The following is a 26167-nucleotide window of genomic DNA, read 5'->3' as shown; positions in this document are numbered from 1 at the left end:
CCCCCCCAAGATACAACCTAATGCTACAAGGAGGAGTCGTGGGCTAGGTTCTGGTGTGGACTCCACACCAGGTGCCCCAATTCAGAGCTAAATAAATGTTAATAATTGTGTGATCTTGGATCAAAATCCCTTCATCTCTCACTTTCTTCATTAGTCACGTAGGGAGACCAACCTCCCAACCTATTTCTCATATAAATGCAGTTAGACCAAACAGCAGTTGAAAGACATGTGAAAAATAAATAGCTGTAAAAAAATAAAGGAAGCAAAAACCAAAAACGAGTCGAGGATATTGTCATCATCATTTATTATGTATCAAATTGTCTTCAACATAAGTTACAACCTGATTAAGTTTGATAGACATTTTTTTATCTATTTAAAGACAAAAAAAATTCTCTTTATGTACAATATCTTTTGTCTAGAGTCTAGCAAATATAGTACCTTTCATTGCAGGATTTCTGCTTAACATAATAAGCAAAAACAAACAACCAAAAAAATGTAAACCAAAGCAAACCAAATCCCCAAATCTCTCAACTACAAATACCAATATTGAATAAAGCATTAAAAACACAAACATGGAATAACTTTTGTTTAGCAATGCGGAATGAATACTAACATTAGTGGCAAAAAAATAAAAAAAAAACAAAAACAGTACAACACCAAAAAAAAACCCAAACAAACTCCCCGCCCCCCAAAACACAATAAAACAAAACCCCAGGAAAATAAGCAACAATTTTTAGGGGTGGGCTTTCCTGCTCAGGGGTACAAGCTGACTCTAGACCATCTCTCGGCTCCTGCGGATAGCACAGCACAGGATCATACTGAAGATCATGCCAAATATCTAGAAGACAGAAAGGAACATGAGGAACAGGGTGGCGTGGCTCAGGGAAGGTTGAGGGACAGGAAAGACGGGAGTCATTCGGGCCAAGACAAACGAGAAGAATGGTGACTGCATGGTCAGGCATGTACAGTGTGCCAAAGCAGGAGAGATGGAGGCTAGCTGGCTCTAATGGGGAGAGCCGCTGACTGGTGGGATTCTGAGGGTCTGCAGCCACTTGTCAATGTAAACTGCACAAGCAACTTCCCTGAAGAATTTCCAGAGTGTGACAAATAAGCTCAGAGCTAAATTTAGAATTAAAAAAAAAAAAAAAGTTTTATTTAGTTTTGAGAGAGTGTGAATGGGGGGGGGGTGGGGGACAGACCATTGGAAGAGGGCTCACTTGCTGTCAGCAGGGGTTGATGAGGGGCTTGAACTTACAAACTGTGAGATCATGACCCGAGTTGAAGTCAGCCGCTCAGCCAACTGAGCCACCCAGGCGCCCCAATTCAGAGCTAAATTTAATGCTCAAATGCCAGACGTTCCGATAATCCACATAGGCTTGTACTTCCCATCTTTGTGAATGTCTGTTTTATATTCTATTTTAAAAGGTATTATTACGCCTTTTACTGAAAGCTGCCTCAAAGCCTTTCTTAGGTGTAAATAACCACTAAGAAAGGAAAGAATTCTCACTTTCTCGGGATAGTCTTACTGGGGCAGAGGAAGGCCCCTCTTGGGGAATGAGGGAGTAACCCCAGGGAACCTTGTTTGTACTTAATGGTTTCTAGGGCTGATTAGCAAGACAGTAGATTGTTTGAAGCCTGGAATCTTCCCTCTGGTTGTCCACCTTTGCATGCCTTTCAGACTATGGGTGTGATGTGTGTGTGTGAAGTAATTCCTGTCCATGTAACTTTCACTGAACTACTTTCTCTGGGAAAAGAAAAGCAGGCACATAACAAAAACAAGTCCTAAAGATTACCTCAGGATCACTAACAGGGCTGGGTGATCTACACCCTTGCTATTCAAAGCGTGGTTCATGGACCAGCAGGACCAGCATCACCTCACATTTGCCCCCTGAACCCTAAGGGTTAGAAGAATGCATTCTGGAGACGCACAGAGCTCAAATCCCAGATGCTTCACTCACGAGCTCAGAGGCTTTGATCAACTCGACCTGTCCCTCCACTCCCTGGTCTGTAAAATGGGAATACTAACAGCTCCCATCTCATAAGTATGGTGAGGATTAAATTAGTTGATGAATGAATTGATTCATTAAAACAGTGCCTGGGCAGACTATGTGCTTCACAGATGTTAATCGCTGTGACATCATTCCCTCCCCACATCCTCAATACTCACCATCACCACGGCAATCCCAATGCCCACTGCGCCGATGATGTGGAATTTGTTGTGAAAGACTTCTTTGATGGCCTCAGGGCAGGGCTTAGGGGGGCAAACCAAGACTCGGGTCACACACAATCCCTGCTCCAGGCACACCTCCCCCCTCCCACAGCACCTGTGTCACACCAGGACATTGGGGATCCGGGAGAAAGGGCCGAGGACAGGAGTGCTCAGGTGTCCTGTCTGGCAGATGGAAAGGAGAACCAAGAGATATGGAGGTGAGTCCTTAAAGTCTGGGTAAGAAATAAGGGAAGGAAGAAGGGGAAGCACCTGCTTTGGGGCCTATTTCTTATCAGGCCATCAGGCTACTTCCTATCATTCTGAAGTGTGGACACGAGCTCTAGCTTACAGTCGTGAGCTGTTTGTACGTCTAAGAAGCGGGAGTGCAGAATTCAGAGCACAGCTGGGGGAGGCGGGATAGAAGCCAGCAGCTGGCAGATCCAGGTGCCACTAGAACACTTTGCTGTTTCCCTGGTCTGGCCTTTGTTTTGCTGCCCTGGAGGAAACAGAGGCCCCAGGGAGGGGAAGAAAGACATGGCTGCCACGGGGCTCTTCCGCAGGTGGAAGGGGTAGTTCTGAAGCACTTAGATGCCTGTCTTCCCAGAACGAGAGGGCAAGGTTTCACTTCAACCCTTGTGGGATTTGTCCAGAGCAGCGGGGCCAGGGCGCAACAGTTTACCTTATTGGGTTTTTAAGTTTACCTTCACTGTGATGGATGACAGTATATCCTTTTGGGGGCAGATGTCGGAGATAAACTGTTCTACTCCACCAGCCAAACCACAGCAGTCCAGCTGCAGGGGGAAGCGCAGGGATGGGGCGAGAGAAACAAAAAAGGATGATTGGAATGGAGATGCACAGGCTGGTGCAACCAGTACCCCGTGTGCACGTGCGTTCTGAGGGAAGGTCAGCGAGGGTCGCGGTGTTGGCGCAGGTGACATACCGCATAGTGGATGGCTTTCAGGGTGTCCCGCTGGGGCTCGTCCTTGGATTTCAGCTTGTTGTAGGTGTCCTTGTAAAACTCCTGGACTTCCTGAATCACCTACGACGGGCGGACGAGAGCGGGGCAGATATGGATTTTTCAAGAACATATAAACGTCACCTGTTCCATCTTGTTCACACTCAGCCAACAAATTCTTGTGCTTGGAAAACGTCACTGAGCAGACTGAAGCCACCAGACTGGTCCTGCCTCTCCCAGCACCTCCGGCGCCCTTCTCGTCTCCTCCCACGTCCCTAGGAACCCAATCCGGTTTTCCCTTCTTCTCTTGCACCTTTGGCAGGTCCCTCCTGCCCCAGTTGGCAACTTCTCCTCTACTTGTGCACTGAATGGACTCTCCTCAATCTAAAGAACAATAATAAAAAAAATTCTACTCCTGACCGGGCTAGTTCCTCAGGCTTGCAGCTTTTCTTTTTCACTTAGAGGCTGTGTGACTTTTGGCAAGTTACTAAACCTCTCTGTACTTCAGTTTCTGCGTATGTAGGATGGAGATTATAAGAGTCCGTGCCTCAGTGGTTATTGTGAGGACTTAAATGAGATGCTGCATGATAAGCCCTTAGCGCAGTGTCTGGCACAGAGTACTGGGTACCTCAGTACACCCTAGTTTAACAAACGCCTGTCCCTTGCCCCCCCCGCCCCCAATCAATTAATTAACTGACCAACATCCAGAATTTCTCCAGCAGCTGTCGTGATCATCCCTTCCTCTTTCTTCAGTTGTAGCATTTATATCTGGATAATTAAATCTTTTTTTTTTTTAAACAGGGTTCCTGCATCCAGTCTCTCGTCTCTTCTCTCTCTTGCTAAGCATGCCAAGACTGCCTTTCCTAATACACGGTTCTGATATGGCCCATCCTGGCCCACAACTCCTCCCTCAGTGGCTCCCCATCGGAACCCACATTCAGCTGTCTCTGCCGGAAAGTACTGGGTCTCCCACCAACTTTCCTCCTGAAATCCTTTCTCTCATCCAAGATTTAGGTGAGTGTCCCCTTCTCCATGAAGCCAGAAGAGATTTCCTGTTGGCATGCCGCCTTCTCAAACCCCATGGAACTTCTGGATATAAATGACTTCTAGGACACTTCTCCTAGTGCATATTTGCATATATGCATTCTCCAAATGCATATTTGGGTGGAAAGTGCGGGGACCACAGCTTGTGTATCACTGGACCCACTGGCCAGTGGTCTGGCCAGCACTTGGCTCATGGTGGCACATATTCATAGACTAGGTGAAGGAGCAGGGGGCTCCAGCCCTCACAGAGGCTCGTTTTCCTAAGCCATCCTTCCAGAGGAGTCGGGGACAGGGCTGCTGAGGTGCGAGACACAGACACACACAGACCTGATGAGTATTTCTTGAATATCTGCTCCGTGCCAGCACCATTCAGGGAACTGGAACCTGTGGCTGGCACCACACCCACATCGCCTGCCCTGGGGGAGCTCACACTCTGCTGGGCATGTGGGAGTGTGGTGAAGTAGGAGCATGTTTGATGGCTGAAAGCTGACCAAAGTGGCCTGCTGAGACACCTGTCACTCTCATCATTCCCACCCCCGAATTCCCAAATCTGTATCACTCCCGAGAGATCTTATGGGAGACACCTACCTCATCTTTGTGGGAATAGCCCCAGATGGCCGCAGCTATTTCAATGGCAAATATCACCAAGAGGAAGCCAAAGAACTAGAAGGCAAAGAAGGGGTAAGATGAGGGGAAATCCCAGCCAGCCAACCACAAAGGGTATTCCGGAGGATAAGGAGGAATAACTCCCTGGGAGTTGGGCATCTGGGGGCGCAAATGAATAGCCTGGAAGGGATGGAAGAAATTTATGGAACTGTGAGCATTGAGCCAAGGCGAGGAGCGAAAGCAGTAGTAGGAAGAGATTCCCATTCAGGAGGAAAGAATGGGGCACAGCTGACCCCAGAATTGATATTCCTAAGGTGTTAATTAAGAGTCAGTGATAAGATATGATCGCTCACTCACAAAACCCACAGGGATTTGAGGAAATAAAGAAAGTGAATGCACTCTGGAATTTGAAGAAAATTGTTAACAAATTTTAAAATAAGAGAAGGCGAAGGTACCTGTGGATTCAGGGAAAAAAAGCAAACGTGGTCCTCGAAAAGGGGGAAAACAAAGTCCTGGCATTTAGTCGCCTAAAGGAAGTGATAAGACAGAGAGGCTCCAGAACAGAAGAGAAGCAAGGCATCACTACAGGGGAGGAGGGCAAGATGGCTACCTGGCTAGGAGGCTGGGGTGGGGCCTGGAATGGAGCAACACTGTGGGGGCTGAGGATAGCTCATGCCTTTAAGGTACCCTCTGGACCCCATCCCACCCCATCTGTTCTATGAGATCTTGGGGGCAGGGCCCTTGGGTCAGAGTGGCTGTGGGGAGCAGAACGGGTACTCACCAATCCCAGCATGCACTGGGACTCTTGCACGGCCCCACAGCAGCCCAGGAAACCCACCAGCATCATGAGGGCACCAGCTCCAATCAGAATATAAACTCCTGAGGACAGAAAGCAGACGGCAAGGCATGGGGTCATTATTGTTGAGACCCAGACATGTGCTGCAATTCTTTTTTCCCCCTCTAAGAATCTGTGCTGCCCCCATCCTTAAAAACAGCCTCCTTGGGGCTCCTGGGTGGCTCAGTCAGTTAAGCATCCGACTTCGGCTCAGGTCATGATCTCACAGTTCCTGAGCTTGAGCCCCACATCGGGCTCTGTGCTGACAGCTCAGAGCCTGCGGCCTGCTTCAGATTCTGTGTCTCCCTCTCTCTCTGCCCCTTCCCCACTCATGTTCTGTCTCTGTCTCTTCTCAAAAATAAACATTAAAAAATAAAACAACAACAACAACAACAACAACAACAAAACAGCCTCTTCCACCTCTGCTTTTAAGTCTCCTCCCCACCAATCTCTTTTCTAGGACCCCGCCCCATTAAGCCCTCACCCCTCTCTTACCCTCACCTTCCTGGAAGGTGCTCATTACCTTCTATAACCAGGACAAAGATACCCATGGGAATCCCCAGGTTTGACTCAGGATGTGAACTGATCCAGTTTGTCAGCTGTTTCCAGCAAGATGAATCCGTTCACACTAACTAAAATAGACCCTCCAAACTAGGGCTAACTTCCTGGGACTCTGATGAGCCTTCTGCTGGCCTCTACCTGACAGAAAAGTCTGTCAGAGCAAGTTTTCCAAAGGAAAGGGGTTGTGTACACTTAGACATCCATGCTCAGGTGGACCAGCTCTGCCTCATTCCCGGAAGGGATGCCTCTCTGCCCTGCTTCCAGGTGGCGGTGAGGCATGTGCAGTTAGTAACACCCAGGGGCACAGGTTGGCAAAGGTAGGGGTACTTGCTCTAGTGCAAAGAACACAGCCCTGGTGTCAGAAGACCCTTGTTTTGATCTCAACATTGCTACTAACTGCTGTGTGATCATGGGGAAGATGCTCTCCCTCTCTGGGCCTCGGTTTCTTTATCATTAGAATGAGAGGTTGGTGGCTAGAACATTTCAAAACATCCCTCAGAGTGCACTAAAGAGATTTTACAGTTGCAATTCATTTACCCCAGGTGAAGGCTGAAAAGGATCCTTCTTTAAAGGGAGGGTGAGTGAGTGACCCTGTTTCTAAGTCGTCAGTTTGAGTAACTGATGGGGGGAGAGGGAGGCGGTGCGAAGGGAGTGACTTCTGCCTAGGCCCAACATGAAGCAAACCCCTGGGAGGGGAACACACTGGAGCCTGGCCTTCGTCATCCTATAACCCCCCAGGGAATGCCCAGACGGACCCATCTTGCAGTTATATTCTTGAAAAGCCACAGCTGTCCTGAAGGGACCACCCCCTTTCCCAGCTCCCCAACATGCAGGCCCCATGGGGACACTGGCAGAGCAATCCCGTGTGCCTCCCTGTCTTGCAGGCATATTCTGTCCAACCTTGGGAAGGACTCCTGTCGCATGGTGAGAGCATGTCTGGGTGTGAAAGCCAGCTCTGTGACCCTGGGGAAGCTGCTTAATCTCTCTGTGCAATAATTTTCTATCTGCAAAACGGGGATGGTACTAATGCCTGCCTCAAGGATCGTTGTAAAGATTAAGTGATCTAACCCAAATGTGCACAACAAATGCTAGCTACTGTTAGTAATATGGAGGATGAATGACAATTATTAATAACCACAGTGATGAATTTTTACATACTCGCGGAACCCTCCCTATGAACTGGGACTAGGGAGACTTCCTTGAAGTGCAGGGCTGAAGCTGAGAGAGAGTGTCTGCGATGTTTCCACACAATACACAACAGGGTACTGCAGTGAGAACCTTGGCAGGTGTCACAGTGACCTCACTGTCCCACATCTGCACCCCCAGTCCCGGGGCCGAGGCTTTGCAGGCAACAAACCGTGCAGTCTGCCTGCAGCTGAGGTTCACGGGCAGCACCCAGCAGAGCACACACAAGGGAGCATTTGTGTCTCTGCCTTTTCCCCCCACATCTGTCGTGATGTCAGGTCACGTGGGTTTACTGGCAAACCCCTATGTTGTATGAATATGGGTATTGTTCCCATGCATGCCTGGCCCAGACTGGGCAAGGGGACAAATGCAGCCTGTCCTGGAGTCAAGTCCTATCCTCCTGGGCCGTTCGATACTGTGGGGCCACGGGTGCATTGCATGGGTGCCGTGGGAGGGGCGGCCTCCCTCAGCTTCGGGCTCTGCCATGGGGCCACCAGTGAGCTGCAGCAGTCAGTCCGATGGCCCTGGTTTCTCCCCATCTCACTGGGGCAAGACAACGAAGGATGAGGGTCACTCCTTTGAGCTCTGCGGCAGGGGCTGAATAAATAGGGCGTATTAAGAGATCAAAAGGATTTACAAGCACATGGAATAGAGTCAGTGGGAATGAACAGACAGACATGTTTTCTCTAAGTCCAGACCCCAGTTCATAAGCCGGGACAGCCCTGGCAGAAGTCAGGAGAGTTGGATAAGGAGCAGTAGGGAGCTACTAAAGGAAAAAGCTTTCCCATGCATGGGGGGGGGGGAAGAGAGAGAGAGAGAGAGAGAGAGGACATTCTCCTCCTAATGGGCTTCTTGGTTAATTATAAATATCCATTTCTTGGGCTCAGCAGATGAAGCTTGTAGGACAAAGGGTCTTGTTGGGTTTAAATCTTGCTCAGGTAGCTGCCAATCTGGGGTGTCTTGGCTTACGCTCTTCAGCTGGGGATAAAGACAAGCAACCCCCTGGTGGCTGTCCATAGGGATTTTAGCACCGGCCATCAAACTGGAGCGGCCATCAAACTGGAGCGGGGGCTCATCTGCAAGCCACACCTCCCCCCCCCCCCCCGCCCCCGCCGGAAGCCACAGAACCACTGGAAGGCTTGGTGGCCTCTTACAGGGCCACGCAGGGCTTCCCTTTGGAAAGGCTCCTCCTCGCCTGCATCCTGAGCTTGTTGGCAAAGGCCGGCAATGATAAATGACAATGTGTTCCCCTTTATAAAACAAGTGAATGTTAGCTTTCTGTCTGACTCATGGAAAAAGTTATTTGTCACGGAGCCTTCTCCAGGATTACTGTATTAATTTGCTTAAGGGCTGTTTATTCTTCCTTTTTCAGGCTGACAGTACAGGCCTAGCCAGAGAGAAAAAGCCTTTGGTGCAGCAGAAGCAAATGCCCAGGTGTCCTTTTATACACGAAACTGAGCATTCTTTTCCCCTATGTATCAGGACTCTGGGCTTCGGCGACAGAGTGACACATCAGCCTCTTGGCATCACCCCAAGCCCATCTCGCAACTTAGAACAGTTTATTGTCTCCAAAGACTCAGTCGGGGGTTCAAAGGAACCCTACGCAGCTCCCCACTGGCTCTCTCTCTCGGTCCTGCTTCCTTCCACCGATGGCGGTTCACACTAACAAGCCAAGCCCGGTAGGTAGTTCTCTGTCTCAGAGAGGTGTGGGGTGTGTAAGCTCTGCCAGTTTCAGGATGGGGAGAACCAGGCACAGGGCAACAAAACAAACTGCCCAAGGCCGCTAACTGCCCTAGCTCACAGAGGGCAAAAGCCATGTATTCTGGAAATTATTGGGTGCCTTGTCATAAAGAGAGGAATGACCCTGGGGAGGGGTGGCCATCTGTGGCCTCTGGCTGGAGCCCCCAGATGTCCTCATTTAGTGGTGATGGTTCTGGAAGGACATCAAGGAGTTAAGAAGGGCTGCTGGCCCCGGACCAAGAAAATGAAGTTCCCCAACACGTTTGCGGCCTGGGATTACAGATACTGCTGACGGGCTGAATCTCCCAGGGCCTGAATTGGAGAGAAGGCCCATATAAGGCTGTCAGCTGTTCTGGATTCACTACTGACTGTTCTGAATGTTGGAAAGTTTCATTTTTAACTTGCTTCTCTGCCTGGTTACGTGTTCTTTCTTTATTTTAGAAGCCGTTGCCCCCCTGGAGAAAAGACACCCCTGGGTCCTTCAGGTTTTCTGAAGGGCCAGTTGTGTGGTCAGGCTGGCCTGGGGGCTGCCCCGCAGATGGTTAGTGCCCCAGTGCCAGGTACGGTCACCCCACGATGCTGGGAATATCGGCAGGGATGGAGCTGACACTCTGCTAACAGGGGCCATGGGCCAATACAAAGGCTGGTGTCACAGCTCAAGGGGGAAGGGGACACACAGAATGAAGCCTCCTTGGCCCTTTGCCCATGGATGACGATGACTCAGTTTCCCAGAGCACTTGGTGAATTGCAAGGCCTAGCCAAACCCAGGCGGTCACTCGTCTGACTGATGTTCTAGTGTCACCTGAATTACCCTCCTTTGCTTGGGCTTCTGCAAGCAGAATACAATCACCAAAGTGGAGCCCTTTCCTAGGGAAGCAAAGCGTCAACAGTCCTCTGTTAGATCCGAGGGGGTGATGGCCACTGGCCTCCAACTAGAAATCCCTGAGTGTCTTTGGGACTGTGCCTTCAAGTCACCTTCCTGGTCACTTCAGGTAGGAACACTGGCCTCCTGCATCTTGTGAGATTCCCAGAGGCAGGCTGTGCCTCCTCCACCCGTGTGCTCATGACTCTTCTGCCACCCTGTGCACCTTCTCCACCCCATCTGTCTTCGGCTGGCTAGGGCCACCAGCGTCGGTGACCTCTCTCTCCCAACTACAGTTTGGGTGAGGTCAAAGTTCCCCCAACAGGGAACATCTAGTCGGTGGAGATCACTTCTATTCCCACATGGGGCATCCTCCCCACAATCTAGCATGGGTAATACAAGAAGCAGCTTTTGGGGGCACCTGGGTGGCTCAGTCAGTTAAGCCTCTGATATCAAGTCACGTTCATGAGTTTGAGCCCTGTGCGGGGCTCTGTGCTGACAGCTCAGAGCCTGGAGGCTGTTTTGGATTCTGTGTCTCCCTCTCTCTCTGCTCTTCCCCTGCTCATATTCTGTCTCTCAAAAATAAATAAATGTTAAAAAAAAGGGGGGGGGGCACCTGGGTGGCTCAGTCAGTTAAACATCAGACTTCAGCTCAGGTCATGATCTCATGGTCCATGAGTTTGAGCCCCACATCGGGCTCTGTGCTGACAGCTCAGGGCCTGGAGCCTGCTTCAGATTCTGTGTCTCCCTCTCTCTCTGCCCCTCCCCTGCTCACACACACACACACTCTCTCTCAAAAATAAATAAAGATTAAAAAATAAATAAAAATAAAAATAAAAAATATTATTAAAAAAAAAAGCAGCAGCTTTGGTAGGCCTGGGTTCGAATCCCAGCCCTGCCTCTTAAGGGGTACGAGCTTGGGCAAGTTCTTTAACCTCTCTAGGCCTTGCTTTCTTCATTGAGAAGATGCTAATCATTCCACGTACCCTACGGAATTATGAGGATTAAATCACATAACAATATACATGAGAGTGTGAGCGACACATGAAGGAGGAGTTGTCTCCCTCCTAATATGTCCACTTGCCAGTGAGATTTTTGTTGCCCACATCTAAAAACACTTGGAATTAGTCAGAGTCCTAGAGACCGAAAGATAGAACCAGGGCTGTGGGGCCACTGGGAGAGGTGGGGCCACTGGGAAAGGTGCAGCCAGGCACCCTGCACAGAACGGTGCAGACAGAGCAGGAGGCCAGGCTGTCCTGAGGACAACTGGTCCCAACAGGATGCCACTCGCTTCCACATGTGTGCAGATGTGCTCTCCCCTCTCCCCTAGAGGGTTCACAGCTCCCTGGTGCAGCGAGGGGGTGCTCCAGGTCCCCCCCTCAGCACAGTGCCCTCGTGCTGCTCTCTTTCCACAGGGCCGCATTCCAGGCTCCCAGCCGCAGACCTGCAAAAATGCTGTTGCTAAAACAAGTCAGGGCACTATGGAAACCTGCTTCCTAAAACCTCGTGTGCGTGCGTGTGTGTGTGTATGTGTGTGTGTGTGTAGTTTTTTTGTTTTTGTTGTGTTTTTTTTTTCAAAAAACATACTTGTGCTTTACTTTCCTTCACTTTCTTTCTGGAAATAGGGACACACACCCTAAAAAACAACAGCAACAAGCAATACAAGCAGGGAAACATCCAGAGGGCCTGGGTGCGTGTGGCTAAGCAGGCTGGGCAGGCCCGGCCCAGGTGGCCTCTGGGAGGCGGGAAGCGGGTGCATGTGTCCGCCAGCCACCTTGTCCTTCCAGAAGGCCTGGGGAATAACTCTCTTCAGCCTGTGTTTTCCATCTTTTTTTTAAAAATAACTCCTTTGGTGGGTGGGAAGGAAGTGACCAAACTTACACTTTGAGCCTGATGACATGACAGTGTAATCCTAAAAATAGGGGGCTCCTCCGTTTCTCGTAAATGAAGTGTTTCCTACCCCCAACACAGAAAGAAGGGCTACGGATTTTGTGTCGACTAGAAACTGGGGGCGAGCCTTGGTGGTGACCCAGCAGGTGAAAAGGACAGACTAATGGTAGAAAAGACAAAAGAATGCCCAGGAGCCATGTGTAACCTGCTAAGCCTATTTGTGTTTAAACTGGAAACTTTTGCCCTAAAGCAAAAGCACTTTAGAAAACACACAAATAGGGGCGCCTGGGTGGCTCAGTTGGTTAAGTGGCCGGCCGATTTTGGCTCAGGTCATGAGGTCATGATCTCGCTGTTCATGAGTTCGAGCCCTGCCAGCTCTTGTGCTGACAGCTCGGAGCCTGGAGCCTGTTTTGGATTCTATGTCTCCCTCTTCTCTCTGCTCCTCCCCCACTCATGCTCGGTCTCTGTCTTTGTCTCAAAAATTAACATTAAAAAAGAAAACAAATAAAACCAAATACCCTGTGGCATTTACCAGCATTAAGGGTCTGACTCTCTTATTAATCCTGACTGTACTATGCAGGAGACAGGTGTTTTGGGTCTCAGAGCCCCTATCTGTACAGTGGGGAGGACTCACCCTCCTACTCCTGGGACTCTGGATCCCCAGGACAAAGTTTTTTGAATTAAAGAAATGATCAAGCCTAAGGAGACATGACATTAAGAGAGGGTTAGGGACAAGAACAGAGGTTCTTAAACCATCAAGAGTGGCAGTAACTTTGGCAAAGCCCATTTCCTATTGGGGGAATGGTCAGAATGCCAGACTTAGTCAGCATGAAGAAACCAACCACATCAGTCCGATGCAAATTTGCGGCACATGTAATACCAAGCATGGCTGGAAAGGGATGTGACAGGCCAGTGTGGCCAGAGCAAAAGTCTTTCCCCAGGCCCATCCCTGGATCAACACAGAATCTCCACGGTTGGAGGAAGTACTGTCTCCCCCTGCTCACCTGTGTAGAAGCTGGAAGGTTGAGTGTCTTGCTCGAAGATGCTCTTGGTCTGAGAGTCGAATCGGAGCCATAGTCCAACAGCAAGGACCGCGATCCCAGCAAGCTGCAGGATATACAGGATGTGGACATCAGTCCTGGCTGCTGGTAGGAGCACAGCCCCACAACACCAAAGGGGACACTTGCAAAGGGTTCTGGGACCACCCTTGGTGGTCCCTGCCTCTCACCGTGCACCTGGTAGTAACAGGGGTCCAGTGTGGGAATCAGTCCATTTGCTAAAAATATCAGCAAGCTGGGAACAATTACCTACTAGCAGTCCAGCCGGTAGAATGGATACTTCATGGACACTAGAATACTCTATAGCAGTGAAAAATGAGCCACTGTAGCTACGTGCAATACTATGAGTGCATCTCATGATGCCAAACAGCAGCAAGAGGCACCAAAAAAACATACAATGTGATGCCTTATAGTTAAGAACTGCTCTGCTTTTCAGAGGTACATATAAATGACCAAGATAAAGAAAAGAATTAACATAAAGTCAAGTGTGCGGCACCCTGTAGGGGAAGGAAGGGATTTCTGATAAGGGAATAGCACTTGTGAGAGCAGGGTCTAGGGCACTGACAATATTCTAGCTCTTAACTTGGGTGGTGGTGACGCGGATATTCCCTTCCTGATTATTCTTTAATCTGTTCATGTTTCAGATGTACTCTGTATATGTACCATATGATAAAAAAGAAGCAGGTTGCTCAAGGGGCACAGCCATGCACCAATGAGGGCAGCCACGATTCCTTACAAAATCACACGGCTCATTAAGTGACATAGAGCAGCGTCTTCCCTAAGTGGCCGACATTTGTCCCTTCCCTTTCACCCTGGGAAACCTCACAGGCTGAACCCCTCCCATTCCAGGCTTTAGATGCCTGCTTCCTTACGAGTGATCCTTACATAAACATCAGATAAGACACTTCTGAGTAATCTCCCAATCTTCTGAAAATCCCATTTTGTAGGTGGGCAAGTTGAGATACTGGACCCTAAAGGGCAGCCCTTCCCACCAAGGGACAGAACCGAGGTGCCAAATCCCAGCCTGGCACTGTTGAACTAGAGGCCTGTGCAGGCGGCACCCCCTGCCAAGTTGTCCTTGACCCCCAGGGACAGCTGGGCTCCCCTGACTCTCGTTCGGACCAGGGCTTGCATGAGAGTGATTCCCATGGATGCCTCCTCAACAGAGGCGCCCTGTGTCAGAGCCCTGCTCCTGAGAGAGCTTGGTTCTCTGCCCTGAGAGCTGGGATGGCCCACCGTGTGGCCAGGCCTCTCTTTCTTTAATTGTTTGTTCCACTTCTTTTCCCCAGGACTTGGTGGTGGGTGTAGACGTGTCGGGTGGAGGTGGAGGTGGCGACAGTGGAAAGGACGACCCAGGGCCTCAGCCTGCCATAGGGTCAAAACTGTGCCCAGGCCTCCAGTGGTGTATTTCCACAGCAAGGCTCTGGATTTCCTGGCTCAGAGCCCTATTGCCTCAGTTTTCCCATCTGTAGAACAGGAATGGCAAGATGTGGCCCTTCCTTGCTTTTTAAGTATGGCTAACAGTAAAGGAGATCATATTAGAAGTACTTCCGAAAGAGGAACCCAATGGGCTTTATGAGAAGAACTTTATCAGCACCCCGGTCACCAGCATCACACTCCTCCCCACGGAGGAGAGTCATTCTGCATCTCCCCAGCTCTCTTAGGCTTCATGTGACAGAAGGCAACCACCAAACATCGGTAGGAAGTACATACCCCCAGGTGCCCCATGGGGGACAGTGCAGGAAAGAAAAACTCATGGTTGCCAGGCTTTCCTTCTTATTCACAGGAGACTTGCAGGTGAGTGAGGGTCTCCTGGCCTAATTCCAAGACAGCAGACATGGCTCCGTGGGGAAAAGTAGGAGTCTCCCTCCCCATTTCTAGCCTGGATGCTCTGGCACAGACTGGGTTCTCCTGACTCACGAGTGCCACTGTTGGGGCAGGGACACAGTGGGACCAGGCTGGGACCTCCCTGTACACGGAGTACAGGACAAGCACACACTAAGTGGGTCCTGACTCTGGTGGGCAGGCTCTGGCCTAGCTACCCCCTGGGCTCCTGGAGAGTTAAAAGAAAGAAGGCAATATTTTCTCCTCTCCCCACAACATATGGAGGCCCAGTGAGGCTCCTGGACAATGGGAGACTGAGGCTGCTGGCTTCCCTATGGACATGACAGTGTTAACCTGAGAATGCTGTGGGCAGGGACTGAACATGCACTGGAGGTACAGACAGCACTTGCCACAAACCTTGTCCTCAGTCCTCCCTCTTGTTGACAACACCTGGGACTAAGAGAGGTCCATGTCCCTTACTGTCATTTCTGCTCTACGCTTGTGCTTATCAAAGAATTAGCCTTGGGACGCCTGGGTAGTTCAATCGGTTAAATGTCTGACTCTTGATCTCAGCTTAGGTCATGATCTCAGGGTTGTGAGTTCAAGCCCTGTGTTGGGCTTCATGCTGGGCGTGAAGCCTACTTAAAAAAGCAGAAACAGGGGTGCCTGGGTGGCTCAGGCAGTTAAGCCACCAGCTTTGGCTCAGGTCACAATCTTGCGGTTCATGAGTTCGAGCCCCACATCCGGCTCTATGCTGACAGCTCAGAGGCTGGAGCCTGCTTCAGATTCTGTGTCTCCCTCTCTCTCTGCCCCTCCCCGACTTGCATTCTGTCTGTCTCTCTCTCTCTCAAAAATAAACATTAATTTTTTTTTTAAAAAAACAAAAACAAGTTAGCCTCAATTATTTCTCTTTGGGTATGATTCCATGGATAACAAGAGGGTACCCACCTAAAGCCTGAAATGGTGAGGCCTCTTCCATTTTGTAATTTCAAGGAGCCTGAGCCAATCTGTAAAAGTCCAGTCATTTATCTGGTCTATACACACATGTGTCAAAAAGGACACTGTACTGGAGAATTGGAACCAGGAGAGAAAGGACTTCAGGTCTCACCCTGGCTAAGGACAAGGCCAGACAGAGTCAGGAGTCCATGTTTGGACCCCACCCAAAACCTGGCCTCACACTGCTTGGTTGTCAAAGCCACAACACTTTACTAAAAGGAGAAAGAAAAAGCAGCTGGCTCTGGAGAAATGGAAAAAGCAGTAACGATCTCAGTTTCTTACGCCTATAAACTCACCAAAAGAGACAAGGAGGAAGGTCTAAGAAATCCAGGTGGAGGAGAGGGTCAGGGGCAGAACCAGGAGCACATAGTTCACAAAAATCAGAGGAATGAGCTCTGCTGCTTTTTTGGATTGAATTACTCAGTTAATTGGCCTGAGGGGAAGATATGTAAGCCATTAGCTGCCCCATTTTCTGTAATGCTATTGGAGAAATGGCCTTATTGGCTGGGTAACCGATGGATGGTTCAGGGTTACAGGGCCACATATAATGGGTGTCACCTAATAATGGCTCATGGTTGTGCAGGCAGTATTATCTAAGGAGCTCGAGAGTTACTTTCTAGAAGAGTTCACTTTTTGGTGTGGCACTGAGGGGGGTCCCAGGCCCCCACCTGGCTCTCACCCCTAGCTATGTGGAATACTAAGAGAAAACAAATGGCAAGAACCAGGGAGAACTTTACCTGTGACAAAACTGTCACACTGAGTCACTTATGAAGAGACTCCATGAAGTAAGAAATCGGGGATCTGGGAGGCCAAGAAGTTTCTGGTTTCCTCCCAGGTTAGTTAGCTGATGTGTGGCAGGAACGTTGGCCACACAATCATCATGGTGGCCGCCTTGCTTTGTAACAGTGCAGGATCTGAGCAGGTCTGATGTAGATGTTCAGTTAGCAGATTCCTGATCACAGGCCCCCCTCCCCCACCATGTAAAGGACAGCAATCAGCCTCAGACCACCAGCTGGGTGGTGGGGATGGATGTGAAAAGTCCAGAGCCTCTACTCCTAGCCTGAGGCACTGCCCAGTCTGCCTGCTTACCTCATTCTCAAAGGACGCCAAAGGAAAACCTTCCGGTTTGGCTGAGAAAAGGTCCTTTGCCTTCAAGCCAAAAATGGTCCCATCTATCTGACAGTGCAGGGAAAAAAAGGATAGCCTTTCCCCATTGTTTTATTGGAAATTCTTAAATTCTTCACTCATGTTCCTTTTGTTCTTAGAAGACAGCCATGAGAAAAACCTAAACTGAGGACATTCTACAAAATACTTGCTCGTCAGCACTTCTCAGAACTGCTAAGGTTATGAGAAACCAGGGAAGACAGAAACGGTCACAAATCATAGATGGAGAAGTATGACAACCATCATATGGTACCACGGATGGGACCCTGGCACAGAAAGAGGACATGACTGGTAAAACAAGTGAAATCTGAGTAAGTTTAGTTTAGTTGACAGCAACGTTATCAGTATTGGTCTCTTAGCTGTGACAAATGTGATGTGGTAATTAGAGGTGCTAACCACAGGGGAAATTCTTGGGACATAGGGGGTTCGCTATACTGTCTTTGCAAACTTTCTGCAGATCTGAAACTGTTCTAAAACTAAGAACGTATATACTTGTGTGTGCACATGTATATACATATTTATGAAGCCGGGGCTTCTCTTTCAAAGCTTCTAGGTCTCTCTATCCTAAAATTCCCAACAGAAACGAACCCTCTCTTCTTCCAGGCTCACTGCTCCTTCTGGTTGCCCTGTGCACTCACCCCTGAGCTGGTGGCTTACCCCTCTCCAGGTCCCCACAAAGTGGTCACAGTATAATGCACCCAGCCCTCCATGTGGACAGCAGCCATGTCCCTGAAAGGCTTAGGTCAGTCGCTCTGTTTTAAGATTTCAGGTGTTAGCTGTGTCTTCATGTTTTCTGATCTCTCTGCAGGACACCACGGAACCCTGATCCCACCTCCTCCTTACCTGCCCCTCAGATGGAATCACTCAGGTTCCCAAATAAGTCCCCTGCATCCTCGCCTCGGCTCATGCCAGCCCTTCCTTCTGGAATGCTGTCCTGGCCACCCGGGCCTGCTGCTTCCCCACCAAGATGTCCTCAGTCCCTGGGGGAAACGCAATCCCACCAGCTGCAGCATCATCACACACGCCCTTTTCTCGAGGGTGTTCCGGGCTAGGGTCTCACTAGAGTGCAAGTTCCTTCAGGGAAGGGCTGCTTCTCAGTCATTCTGGCAGCTCACCCACCCCATCCATACCTTGGACACAACAGTGAATAAATTCTAAATTCATGAATAAATGATCAGTCAGTCAACAAATAATCATCCGACAAATGAGAGGATTGCTGCAATGGGAGAGAGTCTCTGAAATCCACCAGAATCTGCTCTCTCTGCTCCTCTTCTCTTCAATAAGCTTCCTCTCCTTTCTGGCCTTTCCTCCAGATTCAGCTTCTCGTTTCTCGCTAGAAACTGCCAAGTCAGAAATTGCCAAGAACAATAACCTGAGAAAGACCCACCACGGCATGTGATGAGTATCACAGTGAGATTCAGGGACAAATCCATAGAAAGTCTTTTGAAAATGAGAGTTTATGAAAAGTCCATGAGTCACTGTCCTCACCCCACGAATAAGTCCAGTTTGACACTCCAATCTTTGGTGAGCACACAGGTAACCCCATCACCCGGGGCTTATGCCAATTCCAGGGGCCATGAAAACCCAGCAGGGCCCAAGCTCAGGCTCACAGAGAACCATTTTCTGGTCACCCCCTCTGCCGCCACGGAAAGCACCACTCAGGAAAAAGGCAGCCACGCGAAGCCAAGTGCTTCAACGAGTCACTCCATGAATCTCGCTAGAGGGCCAGGCCCAGGGATCCTACACTAAAACACACCTAGAGTTAAAGGAAGTGTCTTTAATTCCAAAGGAAGATTGAAAACAAATCAAAGCATAATGCCACTTAGGGGCACCTGGTTGCTCTGGACCCGGTGCCAAGTTTGCAAAACTGGTTCCAGTTAGGACCTGGGGAACTGTTTACATGCAGGCAGCCCCACTGACGGAAACATTTGAATGACGCCTGCAGAAAGATGTGACAAGAAGGGCAGCTGCGTGTGTGTGTGTGCATGTGTGTGCATGTGTGTGCATGTGCGTGTGGTGCTGTGTCCTACCCCTCTACAGGAAACAGCCCTGTTTGCCTTGGACAAATCCCACTTCAAAGAAAAATCTCATGGCAAACAAACTGGGTGGTCTTGGTTAGACCCCCCTTTCTTCCAGGTCCCCTTTTTCTTTTGTAATATGACCTGACCAGTCACACATTTTGTTAAAGGACAAAACATTCATCACGCTTTCTCTATCCAACTGCCTTAGAAAGCCCGGAAGGGGGAGGGTGGATCATTCTCCACCAGCGGTTTCTCTCTAAGGCTGACCTCAGATTTTAAGTGGTCACATCTGCACTTTTGGGGGGTTGCAGGTAGGCCGTAGTAAGAGGACAGGGGTAGGGTAAGGAGGGGTGCTGGCCTTCCTGCTTCTCGTTGTCCTTCTGGAAAAGCAATGGCCATGCGGTTACTTTGGTGAGCTGGTGGTCAGTAAGATGCCATAACATTCTTCAGTGCGGGGCAGAAAGAATGACAAAGCAAAGGAGTAGGCCCTGGTTCTGTCACCTGTCATTTGCATGCATGTGCCAACCAGACCTGGTCTACATGGGGTGGATGTCAGAATCACCTGGGGAATTCTACATGTGCATCTGTCTCAGCACCCCCCTCCTCCAGGGTGTTCTCTGGCATACCTTTGCTGAGAAGCCCCAGATTAGCAGACAGCCATGGACTCTGGGTTTAACTCTGGTCTGCCACCTAGATGCGGTTTCATACTAAGCACTTTCCTTAGCTTCTCCAACCCTTAGAGTTCTCATTTGGGCACAAGATTGCAGGACGCCTGTCCTGCCTTTAATCTAGCTTGAAGGGGAGGATAAATGATGTAACCCATGTACTACACTCTGAAGACCACAATGACCACAATGTGGCATAGCCAGCCAGATTCCGTAGGGAAAATAAGGATGGTAATAAGAATAATAAACCTTGAGAAAGACACAACACGACAGGGGGGCAATTCATGGCAGTCGGTGGCTATCAGTTGTGTCCCTCTACAATTGGAGAGGGTGGTTGGGCAGGAGGGAACAGGGCAATCTAGGACACAGGGGTTCTGGTTTCTGTGGGTCTGTGCGAGTTGCGGTGCGGTGGAGGATGATGGATAAATTTACCTCCTCCACACCCACACTGGCCACCCGCAGACAGGAATGGCCAAAGGAAAGTGGGGAAGGAAGGTTAAAGGGGACAGTCAGCTCTGTCCCGGGATCACAGGCTGCTTCCCTGGGCGAATTAAAAAAGCAGATCAGAGAGGGAGGGGATTTTATCTCTTTACTTTCCTCCTTCAGTAAGATACACGTCAACCCTCGTTATTTACTTATTTTTTTTTTTAAAGGACTAAGCATGGGAGACCTGTAGGCATAGTTCCCCATGGCACCTGGGAAGTCGGTAACAGACTGAATACCAAGGATGTGAGTTTCTCCTACCAGCCTTTTCTGGGCCCCTGAATACCAGTCACGCTTTAAGAAAGCCTCAGAAGCAGAGATAAGGGCCTCTATGTTCACACAGGCCTCAACATTTAAAAACAAGTCAGGCCACCCAGACCTGTGGGCTCGAGCCTCACCCATCTCCATGGCAACCCTGGCTCACCGCTGACTGCCAAGCCTCGGATGGGCTGATTCACCCGTCAGGAGGCTGGGCCCGGCGCTGGCAGCATGCACAAACAGGAGTCCAGTCCTCACCACCTCTTCTGATCCTCTCCTGGCACCCTCCGCTCCCACCTCCAAATGAAGGCTGAAGCTGTCATCTTTGGAAGGGCAAAGACGCCTGGCAGGAGCGGAGGCCGGAGTCCTCCTGTACCCAGTCCTACCACGCAGGAAAACAATGACAAAAACCAAACTCCACTCTCCTGAGTGGAGAAAAAACTACCATGACTTGCCTTCAATTAAGGATCACAAGTAAAATGTTACTTCCTGGCAGAATTTAAAGATAGCAACAAGGGACCTGTTATTAACTTTAGTTTTATTAGAGAGGAGTTGAAAAGCTGCAGAGGTGACAGTCCTGGAGAATAAATCCCTCTGTGAGTATGATCGTCCTGGGGGGTCATCTCATCCTTCTGGACAACTTCTGCTCTGAGGCTTTGACCAAGCCACTGATCTGGGGGCAGTGCTCAGATTGACAGAAGCTGGGCCACTGGGAAACTTATCTCTAGGCCAGCGGGTCACCACGTGTGGTCCCCAGACCAGCAGCAGCAGCACCTGGGAATTTGTTAGACATGAAAATCACTGCCCCCATCCATCCTAGACTTACTGAATTATAAATGGGTGCGGTGGGGCCCAGCAATCCCCCCAGATGATTCTGATGCTTGCTCAAGTTTGAGAACCACTGTTCTGGACCTTTATGTAAACACCAAACAATCGGATGACATGGAGAAGCTTTCCTCTGGGCACAGAGACTAGCTTCCTTTTTCTTTCTTTCTTTTAATTAAAAAAATTTTTTTTAACATTTATTTATTTTGTTAAATAGAGACAGAGCGGCAAGCAGGGGAGGCGCAGAGAGAGAGGGAGATACAGAATCTGAAGCCTGGAGGCTCCAGGCTCCGAGCTGTCAGCACAGAGCCCGACACGGGGCTTGAACTCATGAACCTTGAGATCATGACCTGAGCCGAAATCAGACACTTAACCAACTGAGCCACCCAGGCGCCCCCATGAGCCACCCAGGCACGCCCAGAGACTAGCTTCTAAATGCCAGTGCTGAAGGTCAGGAAGCCATGGAGTGGGGCGGGGGGTAGGAGCTTCCTCTGGGCTCAGCCCTTACGTGGAACAGTGTTTCGCCATTCTACTTTACACTGTAATCTGGAGAGTATGGGCTCAACTCTTCCATCTAGTGCTGTAGAGCCATGCGACTGGGCCTCAGGAACACCTTGTACTGCTGCATGGTGATAGTCAAAGGGAGGACACAGGTCAGGTAAGTGGGAGGGAAGCTAGAGGTAAGAAAGAGATAATGGCTGGACAACTCTATCTTGAACCCACTGAGCCTAGGCACTCATAGTAAATGGTTCAAGTTAGAACCTGCATTTGGCTTCCAAATAAGTATTCATCACACAAGCTAAGCCCTGTGAACTCTCCTCTCCAAGAAGCCAAAATGACTCCCACAGCCTCCGCAGCAGGGCGGTCTTGGTAAAAAATTCCTCCTCCTCCTGATTTCTGCAGCCTGAGTTCTCCCTAGGCTGGACAGCCATTAGGTACGAGTGGATTCTTTTCCTCAACTAATTATAAATTCTAGGGGGCAAAATTTTATTTCTTTTTGTAAAGAATATATGCAGAGGCTAATGGTCAACGATGTCATAGGTTAGTGTTGAGTTGACTTCTAGCAGGCTTTTCTGTCCATGAGCAACTCCTCCAGAGGCTACAGAAGGGAAAATCAATAATACAATAATAGGAATAGTTACTCTCTATGGGCATCCATGCACGTCTCACATTATAGGAGGTGACTGACATACATCATCTCATTTAATCCTCTCATCACCTTTAGAGATAAAACAGGTTCCAAGAGGTTAAGTAACAACTCACTCGAGAGGACACGGCAGCAAGAGGCAACATTCACACTGAACCAGATCCACACAGACAACTCAAAGCTGCCTCTTCCTGACACCGTGCTCTCTCCCTGGCCAGCTGGTGAATGGGAAGACTAGGAACCCCTAGGAACTTTTCTCGGGGAATGAGAAGGTCATCTGGACATGCTGAATTTAGCAAAATGCTCTGACCTAAACCTTAATTTGTCTGCTGTGGTGAAGTGATTCAGACTCAGGGTGCCAACCCCAGCCTAGGGGAAAGCCAAGAGGGAAGGAGCTCACTGACCACTAACTTCTCCTTGGGTTTGTTCTCTCTCTCTCCTTTCCCTTCCCCTCTGTTGAGGCTGGGAGAGATGGTGGTTTCAATCCACCATCACCGGGTGCCAGGGAAAACACACCCTTTGGGGCCAGCTCTGCCTTCTTTCCCCTTGCTGTGGGGTCCACATAGAAGCAATGGTGACTTTGGCTCTGCCCCACTCTGAGACCTGGCTTCAAGGTGTCAAGAAAGTTCTAGATAAGAGGGAATCTACCTCTTCCTGGGAAGCACAAGAAGTGAACAGGAGAGGTGTCGAGGCTATCCTTCCTGGTTTGGAGGAAGGGCAGATTTCTTCCTCTTATGGCTATTGTTGAATTCCCAGTTCGACTCCACAAGGGGAGGGGGGCCCTCTGCCAAATGGCCCTGATGCTGGGGCCACTCCCAGCTATGTGCAAAACTGGTCCCTCTCCTCACCCACCTTTCCCATACTGGGAAAATCTCTAAAATGGGCATTTTGTGGACAGATGGAAAGACAAGTCCTCTAATTCACCTTCTAAAAGGGAAAAAACCTAGGGGTAAAGGTTCAGACTTGAACAATCCTGCGTGATGTGGCTTTACAGAACTGAGGTGAGAAGACATGGATGAATGTGAATCTTTAGGACAGCTTCAATCTCTGAAACATTCCGAGAGGCAGTAGTAATCGTAACTATAGCAGTAGCTGCCAGAACTAACACCCGAGTTCTTGCTTGGAGCCAGGCACTGCGATAAGCTTTTTACATTAAATATGCCACCATTTCTAACAACCCTAAGACTTTGGGGATATTACCTTCATTACTCAAACAAGGAAAGTGTGGCTTAAGGAGAGTCACTGATTTCCCCCAGGAATCTGCATTTCTGACAAGTCAACTCCTCCCACACCCAACAATCGCTGTGTCATAAAGGGCCCTGCTACCATGTGCTGTTCTTTTACACCACACCAGGGCACATCAGAAAGTCAACAACAAGCCCTACCGTCCCTGAGAAGCCAGGTCCTTGGGAAGGCACACTTCTGCCTCTTGTGACCATTTTACAGCCCTAAATACTGAGGAAATTATGGCACCTACCCCATATAATTCAATATTTTAAAAAATCAGTATTATAAAATAAATATAAAGAAGGTCAGAAAAGTTCATATTTTCTCCATGATTCCTTGGGCTTACCTGCATTGCCGACATCCTAAGCACCTGTTTGGCCTGCTCGCTGAGCTTGCAGGGGTTCACTTTCTGGGGATTCCAGTGCACTTGGAGGGGGGGGGGTCTCTTGGGTGGAAGGGTGAAAGTGGTTCAATAGCTATAGCCTATGGGTGCCATCAATTTGCTAAGAGTGGCTCTTTTGGGCCAGTGTGTGTTCCAGTGTGACTTCAGTCTAATGGGAACATGCCCTATAGGAGTGACAGTGGGATTTCCCAGGGAGACGAGGAATGTGAGGGAGCTAGATTTCTACAGTAAGGTCCCCTTGTGAATCTAAGAGGACTGGTAGGACTGCCTTATACACTTAGAGGTAGTTCTGATCATCCCAGTTTGAGATGAGGAAACAGGCTCAGAGAGGTAGTTACTTCCCCAAAGTCACACAGAGCAGGTATGGAGCAACTCAGCCATCAACTCTCTCCCTCTGTCACATGCACAGCACGTGCCATGTAGAGGTTAATTACTCCACTGCCTGTCTCATCCCTGGTGGAAGGGAGCTAGTGTGGTCCCCTCTCTGGGGTGTGGCAGAAGGTGAAGGGCCTTGTAAGCTTTTTCTCAGCACACCTTAATGGTAATTAGGCAGTGACCTGCTCGGAACAAGCTCAAGAGTTGAGAAATCCTCCCTTCCAAGGACATCACCATCAGTTAAAAACCAGAGCTCTTACTCTGCCCAAGAGACGAGAAAAATTTCAGCTGATATGATGGGTTAGTAGTAAGGGGATGAAGGATAGAGAGGGAGGGCCTCTGCCCAAGATAACCTCTTTCTAAACAAGAAACCTCATTTCAAGTTTCCACTGCCTGCTTGCCAGACATGCAGCATACATCAGCCAGCCCATAAATCTGTTTTCTGCTGAAAGCAGGCATTCTGATCTTAACCAAAATCATCTGATGTGGGGGATTGTTTGGGGGATGTTTTGCTTTAAATTCCAGAATACCACACATTTGTTTTCCATTGTGTATGCCTCACTAAGACACTTGGCGATTACACACACACACACACACACACACACACACACACACACTCTCTCTCTCTCTCTCTCTCTCTCTCTCTCTCTCTTATTTTAGCCATGTGGACCAGTTAGCTTTCATTCCATCTGTGGGAACAGTTGCCACTTGCTTGCATGGCCCTGAATGGTGGTGGGAGATGCCCCTTTTTTTATACCTTTGAAACAATGCCATGTGGCATGTGGATTAGCAGTGTTGGCAAAAGGCATGCCCAGCACCGCTCAGTTAAATGGCCCTCCTTCCCCAACATGGTGCATTCTGAGCACAGGGCCAGGAAACGAGCAAGAGCCAAGGTCCCCAACTGTTGTGTCTGACCTATCATCTATCCTATCCCTTTGCCATGATTCCTGCCTACATTTTAGGTCTCTTAATTATAGCTCCCATTTGCATAACATGGGTTTCAACTCATACACAAGTCCAACTATACGCAGATTTTTTTGATAAATACAGTACAGTCTTGTGAATGTATCTTCTCTTCCTTAGGATCTTCTTAATAACATTTTCATTTCTCTTGATTATCTTATTGTAAGAACACAGTATATATAATACATATAACATACAGAGCATGTGCTAATTGACTTATCGGTAAGGCTTCTGGTCAACAGGAGGCTATTAGTAGTTAAGTTTTGGGGAAGTCAAAAGTTATAAAGAGACTTTTGACTGCATGGGGGTTGGTGCCCCTAACCCCCGCATTGTTCAGGGGTCAACTGTATGTCACTGGACAGCTAGCACGACAACACAGCACTTCACCTGTAGTATTTCATTTTCACAGTAGACCCACCAAGTAGCTACTATTTACTTTCATTTTTTAGATGAGAAAACTTGGGCACAGAAGCAGCTTGTCTGAGATCACACAGCAAATAAGTGGCTGGATTAGAACTTGAACCGTGGACAGTCTGACTACAAAGCCCATATTCTCAATCATTTTGCTAAACTGTCTTTTAGATCAGTTTCATTGATTTCAGAGCCAGAATTTTTCACTTTTGTGCTGTCTCCCTCCTAGCCACATCTGATCCCATTTCAAAAGGGTACCTTCTATCCTTAAAGGTCCCAAGAGAGCCCACCAAAGGGCTTTACCTTCTCAGGACAGACAAACACCTGCAACAGCCACCTGGCCGCAGGTGCCCCGTGAACCTGGCCTCTCTCCGAGGCCAGCTGCCTGATAGACAGTCTAGAGAGAGAATGCACTTCCTCCTGCTGGCCTCTGGCCCAAGAGTGGCGTCCACACCCTTGC

The 26167-nt window shown here is 49.1% G+C and overlaps 1 protein-coding gene and 1 long non-coding RNA gene across 2 annotated transcripts in view; one reads left to right on the top strand and one right to left on the bottom strand.

Annotated features, from left to right (window-relative positions):
• Positions 1 to 287: 287 nt before the first annotated feature.
• Positions 288 to 26167, bottom strand: part of CD9 (CD9 molecule) — a 33813-nt gene continuing 7933 nt past the window's right edge. The window contains exons 2-8 of the mRNA XM_060658632.3: positions 12892 to 12994; positions 5596 to 5693; positions 4797 to 4871; positions 3150 to 3248; positions 2911 to 3000; positions 2168 to 2251; positions 288 to 838 (exon numbers count right to left, since the gene is read on the bottom strand). Coding sequence (XP_060514615.1) covers positions 773 to 838; positions 2168 to 2251; positions 2911 to 3000; positions 3150 to 3248; positions 4797 to 4871; positions 5596 to 5693; positions 12892 to 12994 — 615 coding nt within the window. The 3' untranslated portion in view covers positions 288 to 772. The remainder of the gene's footprint in view (positions 839 to 2167; positions 2252 to 2910; positions 3001 to 3149; positions 3249 to 4796; positions 4872 to 5595; positions 5694 to 12891; positions 12995 to 26167) is intronic.
• On the top strand, positions 12947 to 19392 carry LOC132694846 (uncharacterized). Its single transcript, XR_013556885.2, has 3 exons — positions 12947 to 13035; positions 17031 to 17240; positions 17738 to 19392. It is a non-coding gene; the product is annotated as an uncharacterized LOC132694846 (long non-coding RNA).

This window comes from Panthera onca, chromosome B4, assembly GCF_046562875.1.
Source record: "Panthera onca isolate mPanOnc1 chromosome B4, mPanOnc1 haplotype 2, whole genome shotgun sequence".
In the NCBI taxonomy this organism is placed as follows: Eukaryota; Metazoa; Chordata; class Mammalia; order Carnivora; family Felidae; genus Panthera; species Panthera onca.
The sequence above is the reverse complement of the archived record's forward strand: the minus strand, read 5'-3'. Positions and strand labels throughout refer to the sequence as shown.